The sequence below is a fragment of the Triplophysa dalaica genome, chromosome 14, assembly GCF_015846415.1.
Source record: "Triplophysa dalaica isolate WHDGS20190420 chromosome 14, ASM1584641v1, whole genome shotgun sequence".
Taxonomy (NCBI): Eukaryota; Metazoa; Chordata; class Actinopteri; order Cypriniformes; family Nemacheilidae; genus Triplophysa; species Triplophysa dalaica.
The window spans coordinates 10,246,773-10,272,172 of NC_079555.1; the positions used below are offsets into that span (position 1 = coordinate 10,246,773).

General features: G+C 40.3%; 1 protein-coding gene across 1 annotated transcript in view; it reads left to right on the top strand.

Annotated features, from left to right (window-relative positions):
• rasgrf1 (Ras protein specific guanine nucleotide releasing factor 1) overlaps positions 1-25,400 on the top strand; it is a 30,057-nt gene that overhangs the window by 2,538 nt on the left and 2,119 nt on the right. Inside the window, exons 2-26 of the mRNA XM_056766170.1 lie at positions 4,151-4,257; positions 6,543-6,690; positions 7,551-7,643; positions 8,598-8,851; positions 9,059-9,138; positions 9,285-9,478; positions 9,784-9,893; positions 10,264-10,382; positions 10,866-11,026; positions 12,084-12,147; positions 12,415-12,557; positions 12,677-12,759; positions 12,920-13,168; positions 15,785-16,155; positions 17,584-17,703; positions 19,472-19,642; positions 19,742-19,848; positions 20,058-20,170; positions 23,569-23,629; positions 23,800-23,903; positions 24,035-24,119; positions 24,241-24,438; positions 24,801-24,880; positions 25,038-25,155; positions 25,235-25,303. Coding sequence (XP_056622148.1) covers positions 4,151-4,257; positions 6,543-6,690; positions 7,551-7,643; positions 8,598-8,851; positions 9,059-9,138; positions 9,285-9,478; positions 9,784-9,893; positions 10,264-10,382; positions 10,866-11,026; positions 12,084-12,147; positions 12,415-12,557; positions 12,677-12,759; positions 12,920-13,168; positions 15,785-16,155; positions 17,584-17,703; positions 19,472-19,642; positions 19,742-19,848; positions 20,058-20,170; positions 23,569-23,629; positions 23,800-23,903; positions 24,035-24,119; positions 24,241-24,438; positions 24,801-24,880; positions 25,038-25,155; positions 25,235-25,303 — 3,402 coding nt within the window. The remainder of the gene's footprint in view (positions 1-4,150; positions 4,258-6,542; positions 6,691-7,550; positions 7,644-8,597; positions 8,852-9,058; positions 9,139-9,284; positions 9,479-9,783; positions 9,894-10,263; positions 10,383-10,865; positions 11,027-12,083; positions 12,148-12,414; positions 12,558-12,676; positions 12,760-12,919; positions 13,169-15,784; positions 16,156-17,583; positions 17,704-19,471; positions 19,643-19,741; positions 19,849-20,057; positions 20,171-23,568; positions 23,630-23,799; positions 23,904-24,034; positions 24,120-24,240; positions 24,439-24,800; positions 24,881-25,037; positions 25,156-25,234; positions 25,304-25,400) is intronic.

The window sequence follows — 25,400 nt, forward strand, 5'->3', positions numbered from 1 at the left end:
GCTACTTGAAATATGAAAATTAAGACCGTTTAGTCCTAACAAATTGCTAGTCAATGAGACTGGTTGTAAAGACACAGTCTTTTCTTAGCTGCTAAATTTATGCATCCAGACCCAAGTCTGAATTAAGCTGCTCAAATGTAAACAATAAAGTTCTTTCATTAACCTAAAGCCACAATAGCATCCAACGACTTAATCATTTATGCAGCCGTATGGCATTCTAAGCCAAAAACCGGTTTGACTATTGTGTACCGGGCAATGGTGGAGGTTGACATACTGTAGTCAAAGATGTTTCACCTATGGGAGAAACTGCAAGGCTGGATCTTCTCGGCCGGCAGTGCCTATCTGTGTGTGTAAGGACTGCAATTCAATGTGAGTCAAAGACCTTCCTGTGAACAGCTGTCCCTGTGCTGACAAAGCAGGATGCGGCATGGAGTTTGATGCTGTGCATGTCTGTCATACTCCAGAGAACAGAACACAGATAGAGGCGTGTAATCTCACAATCAGTGGCCTAGTGTTTGGCAGTCTTACAAACATTACATCATGTTCTGTTTTTACTTATCATGCTCATATTTTCATATCTGGAACATAATATGATTTTGCACCAAGGAAAGATTCCACAACATGGATTAAAGGATGATAAATATTTACCCAGATATTGGATGTTCTGTTTGATCATTCAAGTCATCCTTTTTCAGCTTCTTCAATAGATCATCCAACCCTAGTCTAGTAACCAACCAATTGTAACTTCTTGCCATTTTAATGAAGTGTCATGTTCAGCCATATACAAGGTTTTATTGGCTTTTCCAATTGTGCCGACTTACAGAAACGGGACCATTCTGTTGTTGAATCTTTTAACTGGGGCAGTCCGTCTAGAGTTTGGCCTCATGCAAGCAGACACAGACATGTGCATGTGTTTATATGCTACAAGACCATGTTGTTGTAATATTTAGAATAGTTTATCGCTTAGAAATGCTATTCTAATTTAAAATGCACTTTTTTTAAAGTGTACGAAAGATGCTTTTCTCTAATCTAAAAAAAAAACCAGTAACTCAGCAGCACAAAGCTTTTAAAAAACCTGCATATTGATGTATTCCTCACAAATTTGCAGTCTATTCAAAGCCACCCCGCTACCTTTTTATTGTCATTGTATTTACCTACCAGTCATCCTGCTCTACCATTCATTTATTGGCCCTCTTTAAAATATATCTGCATTTGAGCTCATGGTTCCTATGGCAACTCCTCTTTGCATGAGAAAAAGAATGGTTGGAAGGGATATTGTGTGTGTAGCGGCAGCATGTATCAGTGCGTTGTGTCTCCTTCATTAATGCTAACGTTGTTTGGGCTAAATTTGTGCTGTTCGGTACCTCTGAGGGGTCAGGGCCCATTTATAGAAAAACACTCATCTCTCTTTTGGGAACAGCTGCATTTTTGCAGCTCAACAGAATGAGGGAGCGGAGACTTATTGATGCTCGCTATTTTGGTCTCCTCGCAGAATGCACTTGCATAGGAGCTTGAGACAGACATAATAAAAGGTGTCCTTTAAAGTGGAGTGGCAGAAATGCCAAAAAGGAAAGAGAATATGCCTGCCTGTACGTTGTGGATTCTTAACAGAATGAATATTAGAGAGGTTCCATATCCTGCTGTTTGTGGATGGGTGGCAAACTTGAAAGTCCATTTTCTTTCCCAAAACATCTGTTCCATCACTCGGCTGCTTAAGTTGAAGTGACAGGTGACAGGTTGCTCGAACACAAAAGGATATTGTGTTCGGACGACTGTTGAAAGAGTTGAACTGATAGGATCTGTCTGAACTCATACATTATGAAGCAAAATCCATTTACAGACGGTAAATAAAGATAGCAAACACGATTTGCATTGGGCGTTTCTTAACGTCGTATTCTTTATTGGAAGAACCATATGTTCATCAGCCATAGTTTTTTGTCTTTTGATGACTGTGTTGTACTGTAGTCGTTCTTCTCAAATGTGAAGGCTTGCAGCACATTTAGTCTGCTATTGCCAGTTCGGTTTTATAACAGATGGCTTTTGCAACAAAGATCCATCATGAGTAACTGGGGAACACATTTTTCTTGGGAACCTCATATGTCTTATGGTGTGGCTTTAAAGGGTACATGTGTATTGTGAGTATGTTCTTTTAACAACATACACTTATCAGTTAGGTGTGTAAATCCAAATGACTCAGCTAAAACTTGGAAACCGGATTTGTGTGTCTGTGTGCTATAGCAGAGGGTCTTTCCAGTGATCATGGAAATGAAATGGAGGGAATGCATTAACGCCACTTTCCCACGTGAACATGTCGGCACACGCTCAAGCAAAATGGCTGAGGAGTATAGGAGAAACTAAACATGCAATTAATTGCTGAAATTACGAGCAGCTGGACTCAACGGTGATCCATGCGACTTCCCTAGGAAAGGAAAGTGTTTTCCCACCCACGGGGGCACGCTCCGGCATGCTCACATCGTAAAGTGATGACACGTCCATACCCTCTAAGGAATAACTCACTTCAAACATCAGGATTAGCTAACATACAGTATGTCCTATAGCTCAACCCAGAGCCATTGAGAGAGAGTTGTGTCAACTGTTTTTTCACACCAATGGCGGTTCATGGAACCCCTCAATAGATCCCGGAAGTTACTAGCGACGCATGGAGTTAGAGGAAAACAGTCCGATTGTGACAAACTTGTAACCCATTTATATATGTGAGAAATCAAACATTTTAAGAGAAAACATAACTTCATGTAAGTGAAGGCTGCATGAATCACGTGGCATGCGCAAATTGTGAACTTCCGTACCGCATCTCTCTCTCTCAATGGCTCTGGCTCAACCTAACAGAATGAACATATAAATTGTGTTAAATGAGCATCCTGCGTTCAACATGAATGATGATGATATAGTCATTTTGTAGTGCTTTAAAGGTTCCATCCGCTGTGCTGCAGAAATGGAGGTTTGTTGGGGATTCGATGGTAAGGCCTGGCTTACTGGAATGATGAGAGAAGGGTAGCACATACTGAGCCATAGCCACTAGCGCAAGGAGGAGTTGCTAGGTAACAGGTAGCATATAGTTATGTGATGCGCCATGCTCCCAGTTTGCATGTTTTATGGTTTTCCTCAAGAGAGATGGCGCTCTCTTTGGTGTGGGGAAGTTTCCCTAGTGCTTCCACTTTGTTCTCTAAACTCTCGATGGCCTCACTTATCAGTTCTGAAAGATAGCGCAGGATAGTTGGATGTATCTGGTGAATTTCATTGGGTTACAAAGGGCATGCTGTACACTTTTTGAATATGCTAAGGAGTGTTTGTAGTCTATGTGTTTGTGTAAGGTACTGATCTTTGCACTTTCAGTTTAAATTTGGTTAATTTAAATGCTGAGCCACACTGAAACTGGGAAACCAAGATAACTGTATAAGACAGTTAAAAAAAAACAGATCAGCATGTTGTAAGTTGTTATTCACAATTATTAGATGTCAATTTGGAATACATGATTCTGTTTGGTTAAATGTGACATGTCAAGGTCTGTTATGACTTATAACAACTGCTCAATACTAATAACACAGGGTCATCCGAGTACTGCGAGTCACCTTGACCAGTGCAGTTTGATACTACACATAAATTAAATCTAAAAATGCTAATTACATGTATGGGAATATATTTAACAATGATTAAATCACATTTCATATTCGTCATGTTTGAACTTGGTTACTTGCCTTATAACCGATAGGAAATTGATTTTCCTCACAGAAGGTCTTCATTTGTTACAAATGAGCTTAATGGCCAATGTTTTTCCAATTTTACTGCTAATTACAATACCATTTACAAAGTATTTAAACAGACAAATCAAATTTGGTCAAAATGATTTTATTATGTGAAAAGAAAAGGGCCGCTGAATGATATAAGAAACATAAAATAAACACAGCTTTGTAAACCAAACGTAATGGTAGGATCCCATAAGCAAATAACATTGGATCATAAACTATTTGCTACAATGACTAAAATACAGACTCCCTTAACACTGAATAAATGATGTGTTTTATTTTTTCATTGATTTAGATAAAAGCAAATACTGTCTTGTAATCATAACATCCAGCACTGGATGATGTTGTATGTTGTAGTTAAGAAGAGTTTCTGTTCTGTATTGCAGTATTATTTCACAGTCAGCTTCAACCATGAGAATCAGAAAGCCCTAGAGCTTCGTACAGAAGACGTTAAGGACTGCGATGAATGGGTGGCAGCAATATCACATGCCAGGTAAGCAAACCCAAGTGCTGTTTCAATATCTGCACCTGTCCACTTCAGTAAAAGATGGAAAAGAACCCAATTTTGATTTTGGTGATGTATACATCTGAAACACACTGTGAGTGAGCATTTTAACTTGATTGCCGAACTGTTTTTAAGAAATGTGCTGTTTTGAGTTGAGTCAGATGAGATATTGCCAAGAGAATGGTTGTTTTGTCATATTCTCTTGTTTAGTGTAAAATATACCGCTCTGTACGCAAAGGTTTATTGTGAAGGGGGAAAATGAATACAGAAGGGTATTTTTTTGCCAAGTGGAGAGATTCCATGTCTCATTATCTATAATTAGCTTCAAGCTTGCTTAAGCAATCTTGGATGTTGCAGAGGTTCTGCTGGGAGTATTGTTTATTTTTAGAAATGAACTTTGAATTCAAGCTCTCCATTGGGAACTAACAGACAAAGCATCATTTTTGTGTCTTTAATAGCAGATGGTCTTCATGGACATGTGCAATGCAGAATGCACTGGTTTACGATAGTAACTTTGTGTATAAAGAAATCATGTTTATGTTATATGGTAGTGGTAAAAAATTGCTAATTTTTGCTCAAGCTAAGAAACATTGGTCATACATTTGTTTTTTGGTTTCTTGTTAACATTATTTTCAGTTCAGTGTGTTTTGTATTATGTTAGATTTGATCTGTGTATTAATGGTTGAAAGTGCACTTATTTTTATTTTATAGTAATTATCTGTTGAATAAAAATGTAAACCCACATGGACATGAGATGAAGACTTAGAGTCCACAACAACCGGAAGTGATGATAGAGCTAAAGTGATAGTTCACCCCAAAATGAAAATTCTGTCATCATTTACTTTCTTTCATACGCAGAACACAAAAGAAGATATTTCGAAAAATGTTGTTAGCCGGCGCTGTTCGTTCACCAACATTTTTTAAAATATCTTCTTGTGTGTTCTGCGTATGAAAGAAAGTCATACAGGTTTAAAATGACAAGAGGGTGAGTAAATGATTACAGATTTTCAGTTTTGGGTGAACTTCAATATTGTGACAAAAAAACGTTTTTAATAAACAATGGAAATGGCATGTTTTCCACTGCAAATAGATTGGATCTTTAAGGCGTTTCATTTACGAACAGAACTTGCAACTTGGAACATTTTCAGTTTTGGATTATACACTTTTGGGGATTTACACAGATTAATTTTTCAACTCAAAAGTAATAAAATTAGTTAACAAACTAGGAGACATTTTTATTTCATTGAAACTGGTACAAGCTTTGACTTACTCATAGTAATGCCCCTGCCCTGTTATCAGAAACATTAGCTTGGGGAACAAATGAACTGTGCGCTTATGAATAAGGTAATAGTTTTTTTTGTCTCAGTTTAATATAAGTTACAGCAAAGTGTAAATCATTTGAAGATTGATTCGCCTGAAAATAACACCGTGGCTCCGAAACACTATCAAAACACTGAGCATCCTGGCCAACCAGTGGAGTAACTTTGAGGCATGACCACCTGTTTTTATCACCTGTAGCAGACAAAGTGATTATTTTTGCAGTTGTGCAGAATTGACACACTGAACCTTAAACTTGAGCTTTTAAATGATGTCAAGAAGTGACAGCGTAATGTAAAACCTGAAAATTCAAATAAAAATGCATTTTAAATGAAATTGGTTAATTTGATACTAATCATCATTTTGTAATTGACTAAAAAAATACTTTATAAATATGTTTGTTGTTGGAAATGGAAGACGTACATTACATGTGAAGACGATTTGGTCTTATTGCATGATTACATGCCACTTAAATGATCATAAGTCCCAATATTTATCCTTTTCCAACAGCTGCTATTTAATAATACACAGAAGAAGCTATGTCATAATCGGAAAGCATGGACTGATTTTATTTTTAAGAACAAGTGCTTCTTTTGAGATGGATGGCTGGTGCTCGCTTCTGGTCTCTATGTACTGGAAAAATACTATTTTGGCTGTTTGTCTGTGGATACCCTGCAGCAATTCTAAATCTGTGTGCATAACATGATTGCGTCTGAATTTGCTTGCCGTTTTAAGATAAGCGCTGTTTCAACAATTCTGTTTAATTGTTGAAATCTAACATTCACAGTTCACTTCTGAGTGTGTGCTCATAGAGTTAACACTATGTAATGAACTTTATCCCTGTTAGTTTAACAGTGTCAGAATATTTGCAGTCATGTTAATGATATGTCTCTTTGTGCATGTATGGCTTGTTGTGTTGTGTTTGTTTGTATTAACCGTGTGTGTTCTGTATGCAGCTACAGAAACCTGGCTACCGAGCATGAAACGCTCATGCAGAAGTACCTCCATCTACTCCAAATTGTGGAGACCGAGAAAACAGTTGCTAAGCAACTTCGACAACAGATAGAAGATGGAGAGATTGAGATTGAACGTCTGAAATCAGAGGTAAAATTTGTAACTCAAAGTGCTGTAATAGGGATTGTTTATTCGTACAGCGCAAAATCGCCACTGTTAAAAAAATGACCAAAATAACTCTCACGGTGTATATATAATCCACACATAGACTATACATACACTGTGAGTGTTAAGTCAACCTTTTTTAACACTGGCAATTTGGGTATGTAGGAAAACGCAGCATAACAAATCTGCGAATACAGCGTATACTTATTGTATCCTTCAGAGGTGGAGTTGTCTGGGAAACCGGTGATATTACATGTTCATTTCTTCTTTCTGAAAAGGAAAATTGGTGCCAGAAGCATTTGGTTTTCAAGAGCTTTCTCCAGACTACTTTACACTTCACTTTGCATCTCAGCTCATAAAAACGGCCCTCCAAGAGAACTGTGATCCCCGCTGTATTCTTTATCAGCCAGATCAAATAGTCGTTTTACTTTAAAGTGCAAATGGAGCTAGCAGTATGAAATGGTGTGCTGAATATGCATGACCCCAGATGCATTGTGCACGTCGCATCCTCGGTCCGCAGCAAAATAAACTCTTTCAGCCTGCATCCAATAGATGCACCACTCACCTTCAGACTACGCTGGCCAGCTCTTACCTCTTTTGTGTCCCCGCCGTTCCCTTTATAATTCACAGGGCCGCCTAATGATTCTAAAATGTGCGCGCGCTAAGCATCAGAGATCACCCGAGTGTCATCTGAGAGATCCGATCGGGCGAGAGTTTGTGCCACATGTCTCAGCTGGCACTGATTTGGCCTGACTCAATCACTTTCACAGCATGCTAAGAAGGAAATAAGTTTTTTCCACAAAGGATGTGTTGACTCTGCCATTTTTGTCACTGTTTTCTGGCAGATCGCTGCAAGACTCAAAGACAACGAGAAGATCCAGTCGAATCCAACCACTGCCCCCAGTGATGAAGACTCTGAGATCAAGAAAATCAAGAAAGTAAGGTCTATATTTTGCACCGTATGATGTTTCTGCACTCTGTATCAAGACTCATGTCAGCACTGAAGCGATTTAGTTCATATTTTTACTTGTCCCACCATCTATACTGACCCACCACAGAAATAATACACATTATTTTAATGTTTACCATGGTCTGTTTGAATACTCGATTCTGATTGGCTGGAAGGCGTGCATTAAAACCGTTTAATCTATTGGTAGTTCCAGTCAGTTTGATCAAACGAAAATCATTTTTACCTGTCTGATCTATATTTGCTCAGTAAACATCAATGACAGCTTTAACTTGGCAAATGACCATGGTATAAGTGTGATAATCCATGGCTAGCCTTGCATTAATGGGTTTTAATGCACCTCATTTTGCGTGGTTTGGTTCTTCGCCTCCACGTCGTGCATTAAAATAACTGTGGTTTTTCCCTCAATTATTTTTTATTAAGTCTTATATGTTGTTTTTCAGTTGCTGTAATAGCTAGTTGATAAATGAAATTCGTAAACCCACTTCAGCATGATGATGTACAGCACAATTGAGGGTATGCATGTGTCGTCACGCGCCCGCTTGAGTGGTAAAACACTCGGCAAAATGAATGGTTTATCAGAAAACGCAATTCTGTCAACAGAACACCTGATTCCTTTGTAAGTTATAAGTATCACTGTCAAGTCCAGCTGCTAGTCATTTCAGCAAATAATTGTGTGTTTTAGTACCGTATTTTTTTTTCTCTTATTGAAAGCAGCCATTTTGCTGTGTTTTATTGCTCAAGGGAGATTGTCAATGCATACCCTCTATACTAAACCTCATTCTAAAAAAAACATATATTTATTTCCTTATCGTTGAGCTCTAAACAGAATTATCATTTGACCATGATATTTTCAAATAGTTACTCATACTGTAGTTTATATCCATTGATTTCTGAGGAATATGAATGTGTGACCACATCTCAGGTTCAGAGCTTCCTGAGGGGCTGGATGTGCCGGAGAAAATGGAAGACCATCATTCAGGACTACATCCGTTCTCCACACGCAGAGAGCATGAGGAAGAGGAATCAAGTCGTCTTCAGCATGCTGGAGGCTGAAGCCGAATACGTCCAACAGCTTCATATCCTGGTCAACAACTTCTTGAGACCACTTCGCATGGCTGCCAGCTCCAAGAAACCACCCATAACCCATGATGATGTCAGCAGCATATTCCTGAACAGGTAAGATTCAGTTGAAGTCTACTTAAAATGAGATTTCTGTAAAGTCATAATTTTCTTCTAGACCGATAAAATAGAGAGTAGATGGAACATAACAATTTTCCCATTTGTGTCTCAAGTTGTTTCATAAATGAAATATGTTTGTGTATACAGATTGCCATAACAAACACGATGGAATGCTTACATTGTTGTTGTTTACTTTTTCCGCAGTGAAACCATAATGTTTCTACATCAGATATTCTACCAAGGGTTGAAAGCTCGAATAGCAAGCTGGCCAACATTAGTTTTGGGTGAGTGCACTGCCAGAGCACTTGGCAACCAACAGTGGAGAACATTCTCTAGACTCCTCTAATTTCAAGATAGCTTTTCAGAAAGTGTCGCAGATCTTACATCTACAGTATGTTGGATTGACTTTGATGTCCTTCTTGACCTTCAGCTGACCTCTTTGACATCCTGCTACCCATGTTGAACATCTACCAGGAGTTTGTGCGTAACCACCAGTACAGCCTGCAGATCTTGGCCCACTGCAAGCAGAACCGAGACTTCGACAAGCTGCTGAAACAGTACGAAGCCAAACCTGACTGTGAGGAACGCACCCTGGAGACCTTCCTCACCTACCCTATGTTCCAGGTGATCTTCCACCAGTGATCTTATGCTTTTTAAAGTGTGCATTGTTGCTGTGCTCCCGTGCTGTAAAAACGGCATACTATAGGACGTTATCAAAATGTTTTGTTTCAATTGGTTGGCTGTAGGCTCTACAGCTCTGGTAAAAAATCTGGAGTGTTAGTGCTGGCCTGTGAGAATACAACGATTTAGGATTTCCGTGTGTGCACATGACTAAGTGTGGCTATGAGTGTGTTTTACAGCACAATGCAAAAATTCAAAATTTACCCTCCTGTCTGACATTATGACTCTGTGTGTCTCTTGTCTGGCAGATTCCTCGCTACATACTGACCCTCCATGAGCTGTTAGCACATACACCACACGAGCATGTGGAGAGAAACAGCTTGGATTACGCCAAGTCAAAACTGGAAGAGCTTTCTAGGTACATCAAAATCCCTCACCCATCCATCCCATAATAATAAGACAAAGACTGGGTCATGAAAACAGTTAAACTTGTTACAAGCTGTTTTATGTTTTAGTAACTCTAGTGGCTCAGAATTCGCTTGTAAAGCAAAGGTTCGCCTGCTTTATTATTAATAGAATTATTATAGAATCAATAATTAAAATGTTTTATTCCTTCATTGTTGAAATTACATACAGGTGAATAAATAATATGTGATGAACTTTCATTTTTTCTGACATATTACTTTTATAATATGGATCAAATATGGAGAACACGGAAACATCTGCATTTGTCAAATTAAAAAAAGGCCAAGTTTTCCGAGTTTTATCAAAATGCCGTACCTCCACAGAATCATGCACGATGAGGTGAGCGAGACGGAGAACATCCGAAAAAACCTTGCCATCGAGCGCATGATCGTAGAGGGCTGTGAGATTCTCCTAGACACCAGCCAGACCTTTGTCAGACAAGGTAAACCCCAACAGCCACCCAAAACACAACGCACATTCTCCTGAGCACTCTGAAAGGGACCACAGATCCCTGATAAGAAAGAGGTTGGATTCTCCTCTGTTCTTTTCTGCACACTGTCACTCTTGTCACCTGTTATTGTCAAACCCCCTGCTACCCTTCTCTCTCCGAGCCTTTTCTGGGCTGCCCTGTTTTCCCACAAAGCAAGAGCGTTAACTCAAAGGATTGGGCGTCCTAATCCTGCTAGTCTCTGAAGGGCACTGTTTTTTCAAAGAACAGGCCAACTCTTTTATTTCCACGTGTAATCACATTCTTACCATTCAACCTGGAGTTGAGCCCTGGCTAGGAAATGTCACGGATGCACCGTGGTATACGAAAACGACATCTGATAAGAACATACTGTACATGAATCTAGAACTTCCTGTTGTTCTGCAGTACATGTAGGTCTTACACATCCTGATTCTCTCTGTTGTGCATGTTTGCCAGGATCTTTGATTCAGGTGCCCATGAGTGAGAAGGGCAAGATCACACGTGGTCGGCTGGGCTCTTTGTCTCTGAAGAAGGAGGGTGAAAGGCAGTGTTTCCTGTTCTCCAAACATCTGATCATCTGTACTAGAGGGTCTGGGGGAAAACTACACCTTACTAAGGTTTTTATCTACTGTAGCAGCTGGGCAATTCCAGCGTTGTGGATTTGACATGTTGAGTCAAAACTTGAAATATAAATTCTCAGAGAATGTATTTATTACAAGTATAGAGAATCATCAGATTATAAACCCCTGATGATTCCAGAAGGAAATACATCAGTCTATACACAAGACATCTATTTTAACAAGAGGGAAATATGTATGTGCTGCGGATGTGACAAAAAAGACGTATGTTTTTGAGAGACAGCATATTTTGTAGGACTATTTTGAATTAAAATGCACAAACCAGAAGCCATTATACCCAACAAATGGAGTACTTACTTTATGTTAATTTTCATTTGGCCATTGATGAGGAATATGAACTGTTATGGATGTTCACTTACTATGCTTAAAAATATGCTTTAAAAACATTTTTTTATACCGTTAATAATAGACTTCATGACAGCAGTTAAATCACAGAATATTGACATCTAAGCTATCATGTGAAAAACCTTTGATGAAACATTTTAATCGTAAGGTTAACATTTGCATAGAATTATGTTTAGTCAAGCTGTAGTTTATACTGCAAAATATATATTGTTGTTGCTTTTAGAAGGCATTACAAAACAAACCGTCATAATTATTGTTTGTATTAAAATTTTTGTTTCACAGCCACGGTATTAAAAATGTTGAAAGTACACTGTCACAACGTAAATAAAATTACTTTGACTCCACATAGCAATTTAAAACACACTTGAAGTATACCTTCAAATCAATACAAAAAAAATCTCTTCTCGAAACTGCGAATTGAACGGATATGGAAATAAGACTGTTATTTACTTCTACAATGACAATTTGTTAAACGGACGAAATGTTGCGTTGCGCTTAGGAAATGGCAATTACCACCCATGGCCGTCTGTAATTTTGCCACGTTCGATAAGCCACTATTGCTCGTGGTCTTTGGGGAAATTCTAAAAGGATATCCACACAGTAATCACTGTTTTAGTACAGCTGCTATTGATTATCTGATAGTGTCTGATTCTCCGAGCGTGTCTCATTGTTGCCTGTTTCTGGATGGCAGAACGGTGTGGTGTCACTCATCGATTGCACACTGATAGAGGAGCCTGAGGGTACCGACGATGAGTGTACGTACCAAAACACTTATTCATCTTAAACATTACTTACTGTATCTCTATTGGAATCTTATCCAGCGGCTTGCTTTGAATGCAACAGGTTCTCGCTCCTAAGACGTCAGATGCCCTGTCTACTCTGTAGATGAGGCGGGCGTCAAAATATCTGACGTCTCGGTAATGAGAACGCGTTGTTACAGTGCTTACCTTGAAAAGATTTCAACACAAATCTCATCACACAAGACCTACACCTGACGATCTCATGTTGTCTTTTTTCCACAGCCAAGTCAGACAAGAGCGGCCAGGACATGGAGCACCTGGATTTTAAGATTGTGGTGGAGCCCAAAGACAACCAGTCCTTCACATTCATCCTGGTGGCCTCCTCACGGCAAGAGAAGTCAGCATGGACCAGTGACATCAGCCAGGCATGTCTATTCGTATCACAGAGCACAACATGATCCGCACAGCTTCCGGGCAAGACCTTTGCTTTTTATTCACTTCTTGTGGCTCTCATACTCTCTCTCTTTCTCTCACTTTACAACAGTGCATAGATAATATTCGTTGTAATGGATTGATGATGAACGCCTTTGAGGAGAATTCTAAAGTCACTGTGCCCCAGATGATCAAGTAAGCCCTCCATCCCATACTTTCCTGCTGTGAAGACCAGCATTGACCAACATGTTGAATATTATCTGCACAACTACTAAGTGTTGTATTTTATCACAATCATGATTATATATAAAGCCTTGCTTTGGAGATTTGCGAGTTACGTCTGTCTCATGTTTAGGTCCGATGCCAGTCTGTACTGTGACGACGTGGACATCCGCTTCAGTAAGATGATGAACTCGTGCAAGGTGTTGCAGATCCGCTACGCCAGCGTGGAGCGTCTGCTGGAGAGGTTGACCGACCTGCGGTTCCTCTCCATCGACTTCCTCAACACCTTTCTGCACTCCTACCGAGTCTTTACAAGCGCTGACGTCGTCCTGGACAAACTCATCACCATTTACAAGAAGCCCATCAGTGCCATACCAGCCAGGTAAGCCACACACAAAGTTAGCGTGCCAAATGTAGCAACTGGTCGGTTCGCCTTGCACACACATGCAAACAGCTGTCGGCTCTCATGTGCACAACAGTGCATAGCAAGAGCTTTTGTTTCCAGCTCAGTTTGGGGCCTAGAATACTGATGGAGTTAGGTGTAGCTAGGGAATGCTTCTTGATCTATTCTCATGGATTCTTTGTGTCTAACCTTTAGGCTAAAAACTCTCCTTCTCCTTTGCTGCTCCTTCTTTAGCAGGCACTTGATTATTTGTGAACTCTGTGGGCTCTGCTTGTAAATATAGTTGTCCAGCTTGGAGCCATTTAGTTCAATTGTTTTTGCATAGCTGCTTTTTCGAAATGTAAAATGTTTAGAAATTAACCACATTTTTTCTGTTACTGGGTTAGATAATTTAGATTGCAACAATAATGCCAGTTTCACTGAAATCCTTTTCTCAAAACTTTGTTGCTTGGCTTGAACCATGTCTATATGTTTAAAGGGACAGTTCACTAAAAAATGAAAATTAATTTACTCATCCTTGAGTTTTTCCAAATCTGTATAAATGTCTTTGTTCTGATGAACACAGAGAAAGGTATTTGGAAGAATGCCTGTAACCAATCAGTTCTTGGCCACCATTTACCATCATAGTCGGAAAAACTACAATGGTGCTCAAAAGTGCCCCAGAACTGTTTGCTTTCCTACATTCTTCAAAATATCTTCTTTTGTGTTCAATAGAACAAAGCAATTTATCAAGCAATTTTTCCCACTATGTGAGTTAACGGTGGCCAGGAATCAAGAAGCGTTCTTCCAAATATCTTTCTGTGTGTTCATCAGAACAAAGAAATTGATACAGTTTTGGAACATCTTGAGGGTGAGTTGTTGGGTATACTGTTCCTTTAAATACGCATTATTATCTTATATATAGAAAATATCTCGCGATTTCACTGTTGGATAACACAAGTCAAAGTTCCAGATCCATTCTCAGCTTTCTGTGTTATCGATATTATTGGATAGATTTGTACAGTATGTTGAAATACATATACAAATCCACATGCCGCATGATGTTTGCTGGTAAGCCGAGCTTTGGTTTGCTTAGTATAGTATGTGTTTATGTGAAAGACAGAAAATGATTTGGAAAGACAGAAGAGAGGTCACACTAGTGTTTGTCACCCTATAGAACGAGCGAGTGGATGTCTGTGTGTGTAAAGAATGAAAGGCAAGAAAATAGAGAGCGAGATGGAGAGAAAGCCAAAGGGGAAGAGAGCGAGATGCGGCGGAGTTACTAAAGGCTTGCGAGAGGTCACGCTAATGTGTGCTGCCCTGGTGTATGTACTGTATATGTGTGTGTGTTCTGCTGGAAACAGCAGTAATTGGGCTCTGCTTCCTCGCCCGTGTTCCTGCCTGACTGAAGCGTCTCAGCGGGGCTCTGTCGCCATCACCTTAGCAACCGGCCACTCTGCTGCAGGACCCCACCCTCCACCCGTGCCGCATCTGCTAGATGAAATATTTAGTGTGCACGTTTTGCAGCTCGATCTTGCTCTTTCTGCTCTGTTATTTTTGTCTTCCTCCATCTTTCTCTTTTCCCCTCCCCGCTCTTACTCCTCCTGTTGGCTCTGGAGACGGAGATCTAGGCCTGTTCAGTAAGAGCCGGGGACCTCCCACACACCCACTGCCTGTAGCACCCTCTCTCCCCTGGGCAGACCGTACGGCTGTGATGCCTCCCCAGACCTCCCCCGCTCAGCTGCCCTGCCTCAGCTTCAACGGTCACCCAGACTGTCATAAGAGGGACTATTTCTGTGCAGGCATGACGTGTTGGGGGTGGCTGGATGTGTGGGAAAAGCTTCTCTGCAACGCTCTCCAGCCATATAGAGAGATGTGAAGAGTAGTCTGTTTGTGCTCCACAGAGACAATTTCCTCCGTCAGTACATAAAGCAATTAGAAACTAAATCATAAGCTGCGTTGAGAGGCTCGATACGTAACTTGAGAGGTTAATGTGTATATTTTCTGTTGGGTGGTGAAGAGGAGACGGCCGATTTGTGTATATACTAATGCAAATTACGTTGTTCCACCTACCTACAGGTATTTATTGAGTTATCACTGAATTTGCCAACGGTACGAATATCCCGCCATTCAGCTAAAAGAGCCAATCGTATTTTAGCTAACTGTCGCACTTATGCCTAGATATTGTATGCATACTCTATAACTCATTTAAACTTGCTGTGTGTAAATTTTAGGAGGATCTGGCAGAAATGCTTTAAAATATACATAACTATTTTTCAGAGAGCCTAATGTTTTTATTACCTATTTCTATCTACACACACCGCTGGTCCCCTGGCATGGAATCCTGCATGTTGTTTCTACAGTTGCCCTAAACAGACAGCGTATTTCGTAAATACTATATCTCTTTCAGTAAAGAAGCGAAACTGTGCTGACAGCTTAGTCCTGTGTTAGCCTCCATAGTGCTTCGAAAAGGGGGGTAGGGACGGAGTGAGCCGTTGGTTACAATTCGCAACCCCACCACTAGATGCCGTTTCATTTCATACACTGGACCTTTAAATGCATGTGCAACTCAATGTTTTTATCATTTACTCACCCTAATGTCGTTCCAAAACATAGGTCCCTGGAGCTGTTTTTCGCCAGCAGTCAGAACAACAAGCTTCTATACGGAGAGCCTCCGAAGTCTCCTCGTGCCAGCCGCAAGTTTTCCTCCCCGCCTCCATTGGCCATCACGAAGACATCGTCCCCCAACCGGCGCCGGAAACTCTCCCTCAACATTCCCATCATCACTGGAGGAAAAGCTTTGGATTTGGCCGCCCTCAGCTGTTCCTCCAATGGCTATGCAAGCATGTACTCCTCCGTGTCACCTTTTAGTAAGACCACACTGGATATCAACAAGCTCTATGTGTCCAGTCCAATCTCAAGCAAGATTCCAGATGAGGGCGAGAGCAAGACGGACAAAACCGATGAGCCGTCGCTGTGCAAACAGGGTGAGATTTGCTACTCTTAAATACTTTAAGATGTTCAATGTGTGTGTGTGGTTGGCTACATACCAAATAAATAAGGTTAAGGATATTAAAATGTGATTTCATTATTTTCTTTAGTTTTTGCTCTGAAAGAAAGCATTACATTATTAAAACATTAGGACCTAACACTTATTACTTCAAACACTGTTAAACAGGGGTTTTCCTGGCTCAAAATGAGGCGGAGGTGGTGCCATCCTGATCTTGTTCACACACACACACACGAAGGCCTACCGTACCTTCAAGTGGCTTAACCAAAGTGACTTTGACATATTAAAGGGTCTTATAAAATTAGATGAAAATGACAATTATTACGTTGTATAAAACAATACTTTTTTTTTAACTGAAATGTTTTTTAATCAAATAAAACATTTCAGTTTAAAAAAAAGTAATGTTTTATACAACGTAATAATTGTCATTTTCATCTAATTTTTGTTAATCAAATAAAACTTTTTCATCATTTTCAACTAATTTATCAGCCAGTGTTACTAAATGAGCGAAGCTCATTCACGTCTTGCATTCTCTGCGGTTCACTTTAAATGATTCAATGGCCACACTGCCACCAAAATCCCAAAATGTCTTGCTCATATGCGACCCAGATCTGTTTACTGCATGACATTGTGAACAGGACAAACCACATGGAATCCGATCATTTTTAATTTGATCTGATCGTAGTCTTATTCGCGAGTGAAAAAAGCCTAATTCCGAGTGATTTGCGCGTAAAACAGATCTTCCCCAAAAATTTCCTACGTATTCACGAATACTTCGTAAACGTTAGATGTCATAGTAAAATGTGTTTATGTTAATGATTTTCAATCATTCGTAAACACGGCGCTCATGCACGCTCACTCACAATTAGCACAAACCCCGCCTATGATTTAAAGGATACCCAAATAATGTATCTGGGAGCGCTGGATTCCTCTTTGGAGCTCTACGCGGGTTTGCGTTACGTTCTAATAAATACCGTTACGTCCAGTTTTACGTATCATTTTACACGTGGTATGGAGCAGGCACATTTTTTTTTCGTACCAACTAACATTTTGAAAATATACATATACAATAAACATTTTAATGAATGCGCAAATTTACGTCAAAACTACTTTACGAACGATTTACAGAAAAAATCGTTCTGCTCGTGTTACATGAATGAGGCCCAGTGTGCCTCAAATGACAGTCTGTCTCTGTTAAATGCACTCTGCATTTCTTGTGAAGACAACCTACACATTTTGGGCGAGAGTCTGAACGGCATTCAACGCCATATTCTCTATGCACGAAAAACTCTGTATAAGTACATTGTTTAGCCAATCAGAATACAGTTTTCCAAAGAGCGTTGTTTTACTAACCCTCAGAAAGAAACTTATTCGGTGTCCGTTTTTCTATTCATGACTTTTCTAGATATTTCGGTGAGAGAGCAAAGCGATAACGACCAGATCCAGAGCGACGAGCCCGAGGTTGAAGTGTCACCCACCAAGTCACCCACGACTCCCAAAAACGTAAAATGCAAAAACTCCTCAGGTAAAAGACACCGTGTCCTAGACTTACCTTCTGTGTTGTTATCGCTCACTGACATGAAAACCAGATCACCTGCATATCATGCTGACAAGCCACCTGCACCCTTCACACCAGCCAAATGTTGCATATATCAATGGCTCAAAATGGCTGTCTTGAGAAAATAAGTGCTGTATGAGATGGCTCAGTCTTATTTAATTTCGGGATTTTTATTTTTGTAAGATATAAGTTGCTTGATTTAGTTGTATGCAACATCAAGGCCCCTCGTAGGGTTTTCCTTTTCATTTCAAGCTTCTGTTTTTGTTTGTATGCATGTCTTTCGTGCTTTAAAGTACACGCTGTATCTGTGAAGGTCTGAAGTAATTCTGAGGACGGAGATGGAACCCTCGCAAGAAACGATTCGTGCGAAATCTCATTAATTCTGTGGGTTTTCAAAAAAAAAAGCTCAGGGAAACGCCAAAGGAGGCGTGAGTAGGTGTTTGGAAAACTTGTGCCATAGCAACCATTAGCATGTAGTCTCTCTGCCACCTCTTACTGGGTTTGTTCGAGTGCAGACGATGCACTGCAACAATGCTGTCTGCTTTCATTTGAAACCGAATTAAATGAGGGTCAAAGGTCAACGATGACCCCACTGCTCCATAGGTTTTTCAGGCCGTGTTTGTCCGGCACTGGCAGTAAAATAAGGCATGATTTCATTTATCTTTGGGTATTCTTAAATACATATACTGTATGAATCCATCTTGAACAAACAAAAATATTTCCTCCAAATGCTGCTTTGTTTTTTCAAAGAGTGTTTTTGAGCCATACATCCTAGGGAAACGATGAGCTATTTTTAGTCTGTACCATCTTGAGAATCAGAGCCCTGCCGCCTATTGTCTTGGTAAAAATGCAGTCAGTCACTTTATGTTTCATACTGCCACCTGCTGGATGCTTAAATGCACTTCCTAAAAACGTCCTAATTCCAACATCATAAAAAGAGGTTTTGTCATACGATTACGCAATACATCAGGTATATACAAAGTGCTTTCAAGTACAAGGCTACCAGTATTGAAAATATATCTTGCTCTCATTGGTCATAGCAGATCTGGCTGGGTGTCGGGTCCTATTTGTGACATTTTCATCTGTCACCATTTGAGGCTTATCCATTGTAGAGATAATGTCACTGCATCCATTATTTCTGCATGAGTCCGTTTTGTTATTATTTACACCTGCTAGACTCTTAAAGGGGAATTGTGTTAGAAACAGTCTTTTCACATTTGTGTTGTCTTTTTATCTGTCTCTTTTTTTAGTTTTTGGCCAGTGTCAGACTATACTTCATCTGTCTGACAAGATTTAATTATAGTGCGTGCAAGACAGCTCTGTTGATATTCCTCAGATATTGCGTTTGTGTTTTTATTAACCTCAGTTTTAGTACCTTGTATTTATTTCAACCTAACTAGCTCAATGCACACAATTGCTTGTTTAATCCATAAAATATGTAAGATTTAAATTGAAAGTTGTTTTACAGGAAAATGTTCTGTAAAAAAGGTAACCTACTGTGATGACATCATCAGATATTTGCAAACTACATTGGGATTGGCCATGTTTCTAACATCTGTTTGCATATTGTTCTTTCTTTCTTGTGTTTATTTAACTAGCCACTGGTACGATTCTTTGTTTGAGGATTGACTGTATTTATTCAAATGTCCTTTGAAATCAGAGCAAAATCAAAATGGAATTAGTTTCTAATCCTGCATTCAACCTAATCCTGGGAATGATATTGTGTTCTGTGCAGAATTCTCTCTGTTCTCTTACAATAATGGCATGGTGATGTCGTCCTGCCGGGAGCTGGATACCAACCGTAGCGCCTTGTCTGCTGCATCTGCCTTTGCCATAGCCACTGCTGGTGCCAACGAGGGCACGCCGACCAAGGAGAAGTACCGCCGCATGTCTCTTGCAAGCACAGGTACCGTAGGAATCTGCAATCTGTTTGAGACTATCATAGGCTGTGGGTATTTGTTGCCTGGCAGAAAAGGAATTAACTTGAATTTTGATTGGCTTTTAGGGTTCCCCACAGATCAGAGGAATGGAGATAAGGAGTTTGTGATTCGTCGAGCAGCAACTAACCGAGTTCTCAACGTCCTCCGACACTGGGTGTCCAAACACTCGCAGGTACGTGTCTTGGCACATTGCTGTATTTGAAAACAGTAATAGTAACATAACAAGTAAAGGCTGAATGTTCATCTGTCTTGGTTATGTGTCATAATGAGTCCCAATAAAATGTGTTAATAGATGAACACAATATAGGGATATGGGACACTTTATCTACATGTCTTGTATTGGCGTTGAAATACATGTGTATTATGTCTGCATATGTGCAGGACTTCGAAACCAACACTGAGCTAAAAATGAAGGTGATAAGTTTCTTGGAGGAGGTGATGCATGACCCTGAACTACTGACCCAGGAGAGGAAAGCTGCAGCCAACATCATAAGGTACAGTAGGAGGAGTGTGCCTACACCCTGATCACCCAAACACTGGAGTCTGTTCCATCCCTAGCTCAAACAAAAATACAAGCGATACAATATTCTCTCCAGCCATGTGTTAGGATTATCAGATATAGATTTACATATATAGATGGTTTCAAAGCAACAACATTAACAAATGTAACGGCGCAAAGTGCACATGCACCCTTTTTTGGCCTAAATTTAACTACCGGTACACATAAACAAAGAGTAGAGTCCCTGTAGATTATCTCTGAAAACAAGCAAAAGAAATATGTGAATTACTTTAGCTAGCAACTAGCAAGTTAAAGTACATCTAGGTAGCATAATTTTGGGTTACCAGTAGAAGAACCATTACTTGGCTAAACTTAAATGGGACAAAGTTACATGCCCGGTTCCCTGAGATAACGGGAACTCCTGTTTTATGGCGATACTGAAGACTATTGGTTAACGTCTGTGAAGATCACAGACCAATGACGTTTGGGACATCCATTTTGGGAGGGACCACTCATCTATGTAAGTCCGGTCCGAAACTCAATTCAGTAGCATATTCGACTGAAGTGTGATGTAAAGACTCGCTGTGTGGAACTGTAGAACGACATGCTACGCAATGCTCGTTAATTTTTTCTCAGGGAATCAGGGTTACATGAGAAACCTAATCATTCCCTTTAGAAGCCGTGTTACAACAGAATGGAAGAATGCATGCGACCCAGAGATTGGGCACTCGTAAGAGCCCTAAAGACCCGGCAGCGGGACCTCAGGCTCACAGGAGCTCACCATATGTGCACTAGCCAGCAGTATAACCGGATCATATGACTGCATACAATAATTTCATTCAGTGACAGATAAGACCTGCTTTTGCAGGGCAGGCATGTCCAGACTGTAAAATCTGGTGAAGGGGGACGGCGAGGACCAACCGACCTCCTCGCAAATGTATAATATAGATATTTCCGTAGACCATGCACAAGAGGAAGCCATACCTCTGGTAGAGTGGGATTTCACCTCTAACATACACGGCAAATTGTCTATGGGGGCGTTGTTCACCGCAGCCGCCGTCCAGCAACTGAATGTGAATGATCCCACAGCTTAATGGGTCTATGTTCCTCGTTTTGCACCAGCCTATGAAGATAGCTCATTTTTGCAAGTATATGCGCCTTGTGGAAGGGGCTCTAGCCTCGGTTTTAGTTGTTGAGACACCTCTCGGGAGGGAGGCGCCCGTCCAGAGGCCATGCATGCAGGTTCCAAATCACCGGCCATATTGTTCCCCCTGCTCGGGAGAGCAGGTCTCTCCTCAGCGGAATCTGCCACGATGCTGCTGACAGAATCCGAGTCAGCTTCGGGGAACCATGGCTAGTTCAGCCAGCGAGGGGCAATCATTGGTAATGCTCATTTGTCCTCCCAAATCCTACTGATGACCTGCCGCAGCAGGGCAAATTGAGATCGTCACCCTACATGGTGATTTATAGTGAATCCACCATCATACTGTTCGAGGACGGAGGTCACTGGTTTCCTCCACCGGCGGGGCAGGTTTTTCATCCGAGGCGGCCCAATGGTCGCACTTCGAGGCAGGGAAATTGAACTTAATCCAGCTTGTCTGTACCGCCGAACGAGACCATGCCACTGGCCCTGGAGGAGGGGAGTAGGTCCTCGTAGGCGAAGCAGACTGGATCGCTCTGTTGTGGGGGAGCTGGCATGGGCTCATCTGCACGCTCGCATTCTCGATTGCGGGTCCACTGCTTTCTCAGTCTATCTTGGAGAGGGACAGGTAGGGGAGCACAGGGAGCGGGAGCGTTGAAGAAGGTGATCCGTGCTCGAAGCATGGCGATGGAAAGGCGCTCACGGTGAGGGCAGTTTGATCCTGTGAGAGCGGTCTCGGCGTGGGTCCGTCCCAGGCAGACGACGCACTCAGAATGGAAATCTCCATTGCATGAGCCGCATTATAGAGAGCATAGACAAGCGTACAGAGATGAGCATTCACCAAATTGTCTTCCTGTGCAACACTTAAATCAGTCCGTGTGGACAACAACTACACCAGTAAAAAATACAAACGGCTGAGAATTTTTTTATTTATTTAGCCTGTTCTCACATCAGTTACACTTAATCTTACAGTCAAACATTAATGATTAATCATTTGACTTTTTTGAATACCAAATCTCTTTGTAAATAAAACTAATATTCTAGATGAAAATAATAGTAGTACAGAGATTTGGCGTCTTTGGATAGCTGAATTTCGTTATCATCAATGCTTTGACAGTCATTTACCATTTCTGTGTTTGTGGCCTCTTTAAAAATGACACAGAACAGAATGTAACTATTATAATTTCAAATGAGGTGGATGTGTTAACTGTGTTAAATAAATGTGATGGTTATGAATTCCATGAATTTAATATGAACCATAAATGACTGGTAAACATTTGTAGATTTCTGAAGTTGTTCAAACATTAGAAGGTCTATGATTATGTCAATTTCGCTACATTGTTTAAATGTATTCATACCACGGGGCTGTTGAATGCTTCAATCTGATTGGTTGACAAACGTTCTATGGGTACGAATTAACTTTAAGTGATTTCACAGCTATGAAGGTGTTCCAGGTCTGCTGACCGCATTACAGTTCCATATCACTTTGCCAAGTTTAAACAACAGGAAGTTTATAGCCTATAGGCCATTATCTGAAGTAAATAATGTCAAACATTACTGTTAATGGAAACGTGCACAGTTTCGTTTCCATAAGCAAAGCATTTTAAAAACAATATAGGAATACTGAAGTTTAATAAATAAATGAACTAAATAGAAAAACTAAATGCAATAATAAACCCTGATAGCCTACTGGTTCGTTTTCCTCTTCATACTGCTTACAACTGATAACAAATATAACGTTATTTGATAGACCTTCTCTTTCAAAAGTTTTTTTTACGGCTGATGGTAAAAACAATGCAAGAAATAAATAATTTATTATTAAACTTGAAATGAGTCACATTACTGCAAACACGCTCTGCAAACTCTCTCTCTCTCACTCACACACAGACCACGTAGCAGGGACTCAAGCTTCCGAAGCCGTTCGCGGTAACGGACGCTTGAAATGAGATGCGCAAGAAAGTCGTACCATCAACAGCATTTTAAAGACGATAACATGACAAACGTTGAAATTAAACAATTGAACAAAGTCCTGTGGTGTGGAAACCGTGGTATAAGCGGAATAATTGACTCCGGTCCATTCAATTATTCGAAAGTTAATGCAGACCGAGGTGTAACGGCCACTTACATCAATTATTCCTTACGTGTGCTACAATCGCACTGTAGGTATGGATACCTGTGAACAGCTACTAGTAAGATTACATGGGTACGTAGGACTGTGTTCATTGTTCTGGTTTGGTTGTTTTTTGTGACAGAACACTGACGCAGGAGGATCCTGGTGATAATCAGATCAGTCTGGAGGAAGTGCTGCAGCTGGTTAGTGGAATGATCATCTTTATCATCTTAACTTCTCTTCAAAATGCTGATGTATTTACAGTGTATGGTGAAGCACCTCTTCTTTGTGATAGCTAATTTTCAAAGTGGTTTTGCATCAGAATGGTGTTAAATGCTGGAAGTTGTGAAACATCTCATGTACTTTTTTTCAGGTCGAAGGAGGAAAGCCTGAACCTTTCGAGAATCATTCAGCTCTGGAAATTGCAGAGCAGCTCACCCTGTTGGACCATCTTGTTTTCAAAGTCATACCATACGAGTGAGCACTGTCATATTTTACTTTTTGGAAAGATATTCCTTTAAATTTTATTGTATGAACATGCAAGTACCCACCGGCTGATCAAACTCAAACACGGTGTTCCCCACATATCATGTTTTCATCATATACAGGGAGTTCTTCGGTCAAGGATGGATGAAGAACGACAAGAATGAGAAGACTCCTTACATCATGAAAATTACAAAACACTTCAATGATGTACGTTTTCCTGTAAACCCTTTCGTTTTAGTTGAAATCAATATGGTGTCTTCAATACTGGTGCATTACAGTAGTGATGTATTGATAACATAAAAGATAAAAACACATGTGTCTTTTACAGATTAGTAACCTGATCGCCACAGAGATCCTGCGCAGTGATGATGTGATTATACGGGTGGCAATAATAGAGAAGTGGGTGGCTGTGGCTGACATCTGCCGCTGTCTTCATAACTACAACGCCGTGCTTGAAATTACATCGTCCCTCAATCGCAGCTCCGTTTTCCGGCTGAAGAAGACCTGGCTCAAAGTTTCCAAACAGGTGGGAAAAGTTAACTTTTTATCAAATTATTATCAAAAAAGAAATCAAGTCGTCACGAATAGCCATGTGGTTAGTGGTTAGTGGTTAGGTTTCCACTCCCCGGTCTCTATCCAATGCTTTCCTGTCTGTTCTCCACTGAAATCATTATGGCACCCTACGTGACATGAATTTGCAACAAGCTATCCGTCTTACCTCACTGAAGATGAAAATGGTAAATAATGAACCCGCTCTTACAGCCAATCCTGTTGCATATCATGGCTATTAACACTTGACACCTTATGCCATTTTTTTCTAGTAAGGCCACATTTTCAGTCAACAAAGATATTTGTTTATTTATTTTAGTTTCATTTTTCCATTTTTAGACCAAAACTGTCATTGACAAACTCCAGAAGTTGGTCTCATCCGAAGGAAGGTTTAAGAACCTCAGAGAGGCCTTGAAAAAGTAAGTCGACTTGTCTTGAGGTACACTGTTTCCATCAACTTCTCTCATTGAGTACTGAACGGTGTAATAAATCAATGCATGTAAGTATATTGTCAAAATAGATTATGATTGTTTGGCAAATCTGCCGCCTAATATATTTTCCTGGTTCTTTGTGTAGTTGTGACCCTCCCTGCGTGCCGTATTTGGGAATGTACCTTACTGACTTGGCCTTTATTGAAGAGGGGACCCCAAACTACACAGAAGATAACCTGGTCAATTTTTCCAAGATGAGAATGGTAAGTGTTCCCCTATTGTCTCTTTTATGTACAGTAAATGGTGGATTTTTTTCCCATTATTTTTTCCTTCGCTTTATAGATCTCCCATATCATCAGAGAAATCAGACAATTTCAGCAAACAGCATACAAGATTGATTACCAGCCAAAGGTACAGTATTGAACTGATGTTGGTTTGTGCTGTAAAGCATGCAGCTTTCAGGTTAAAGTTCAGAACGTAAAAGTTAAGCAGCAATAGATGAAACATG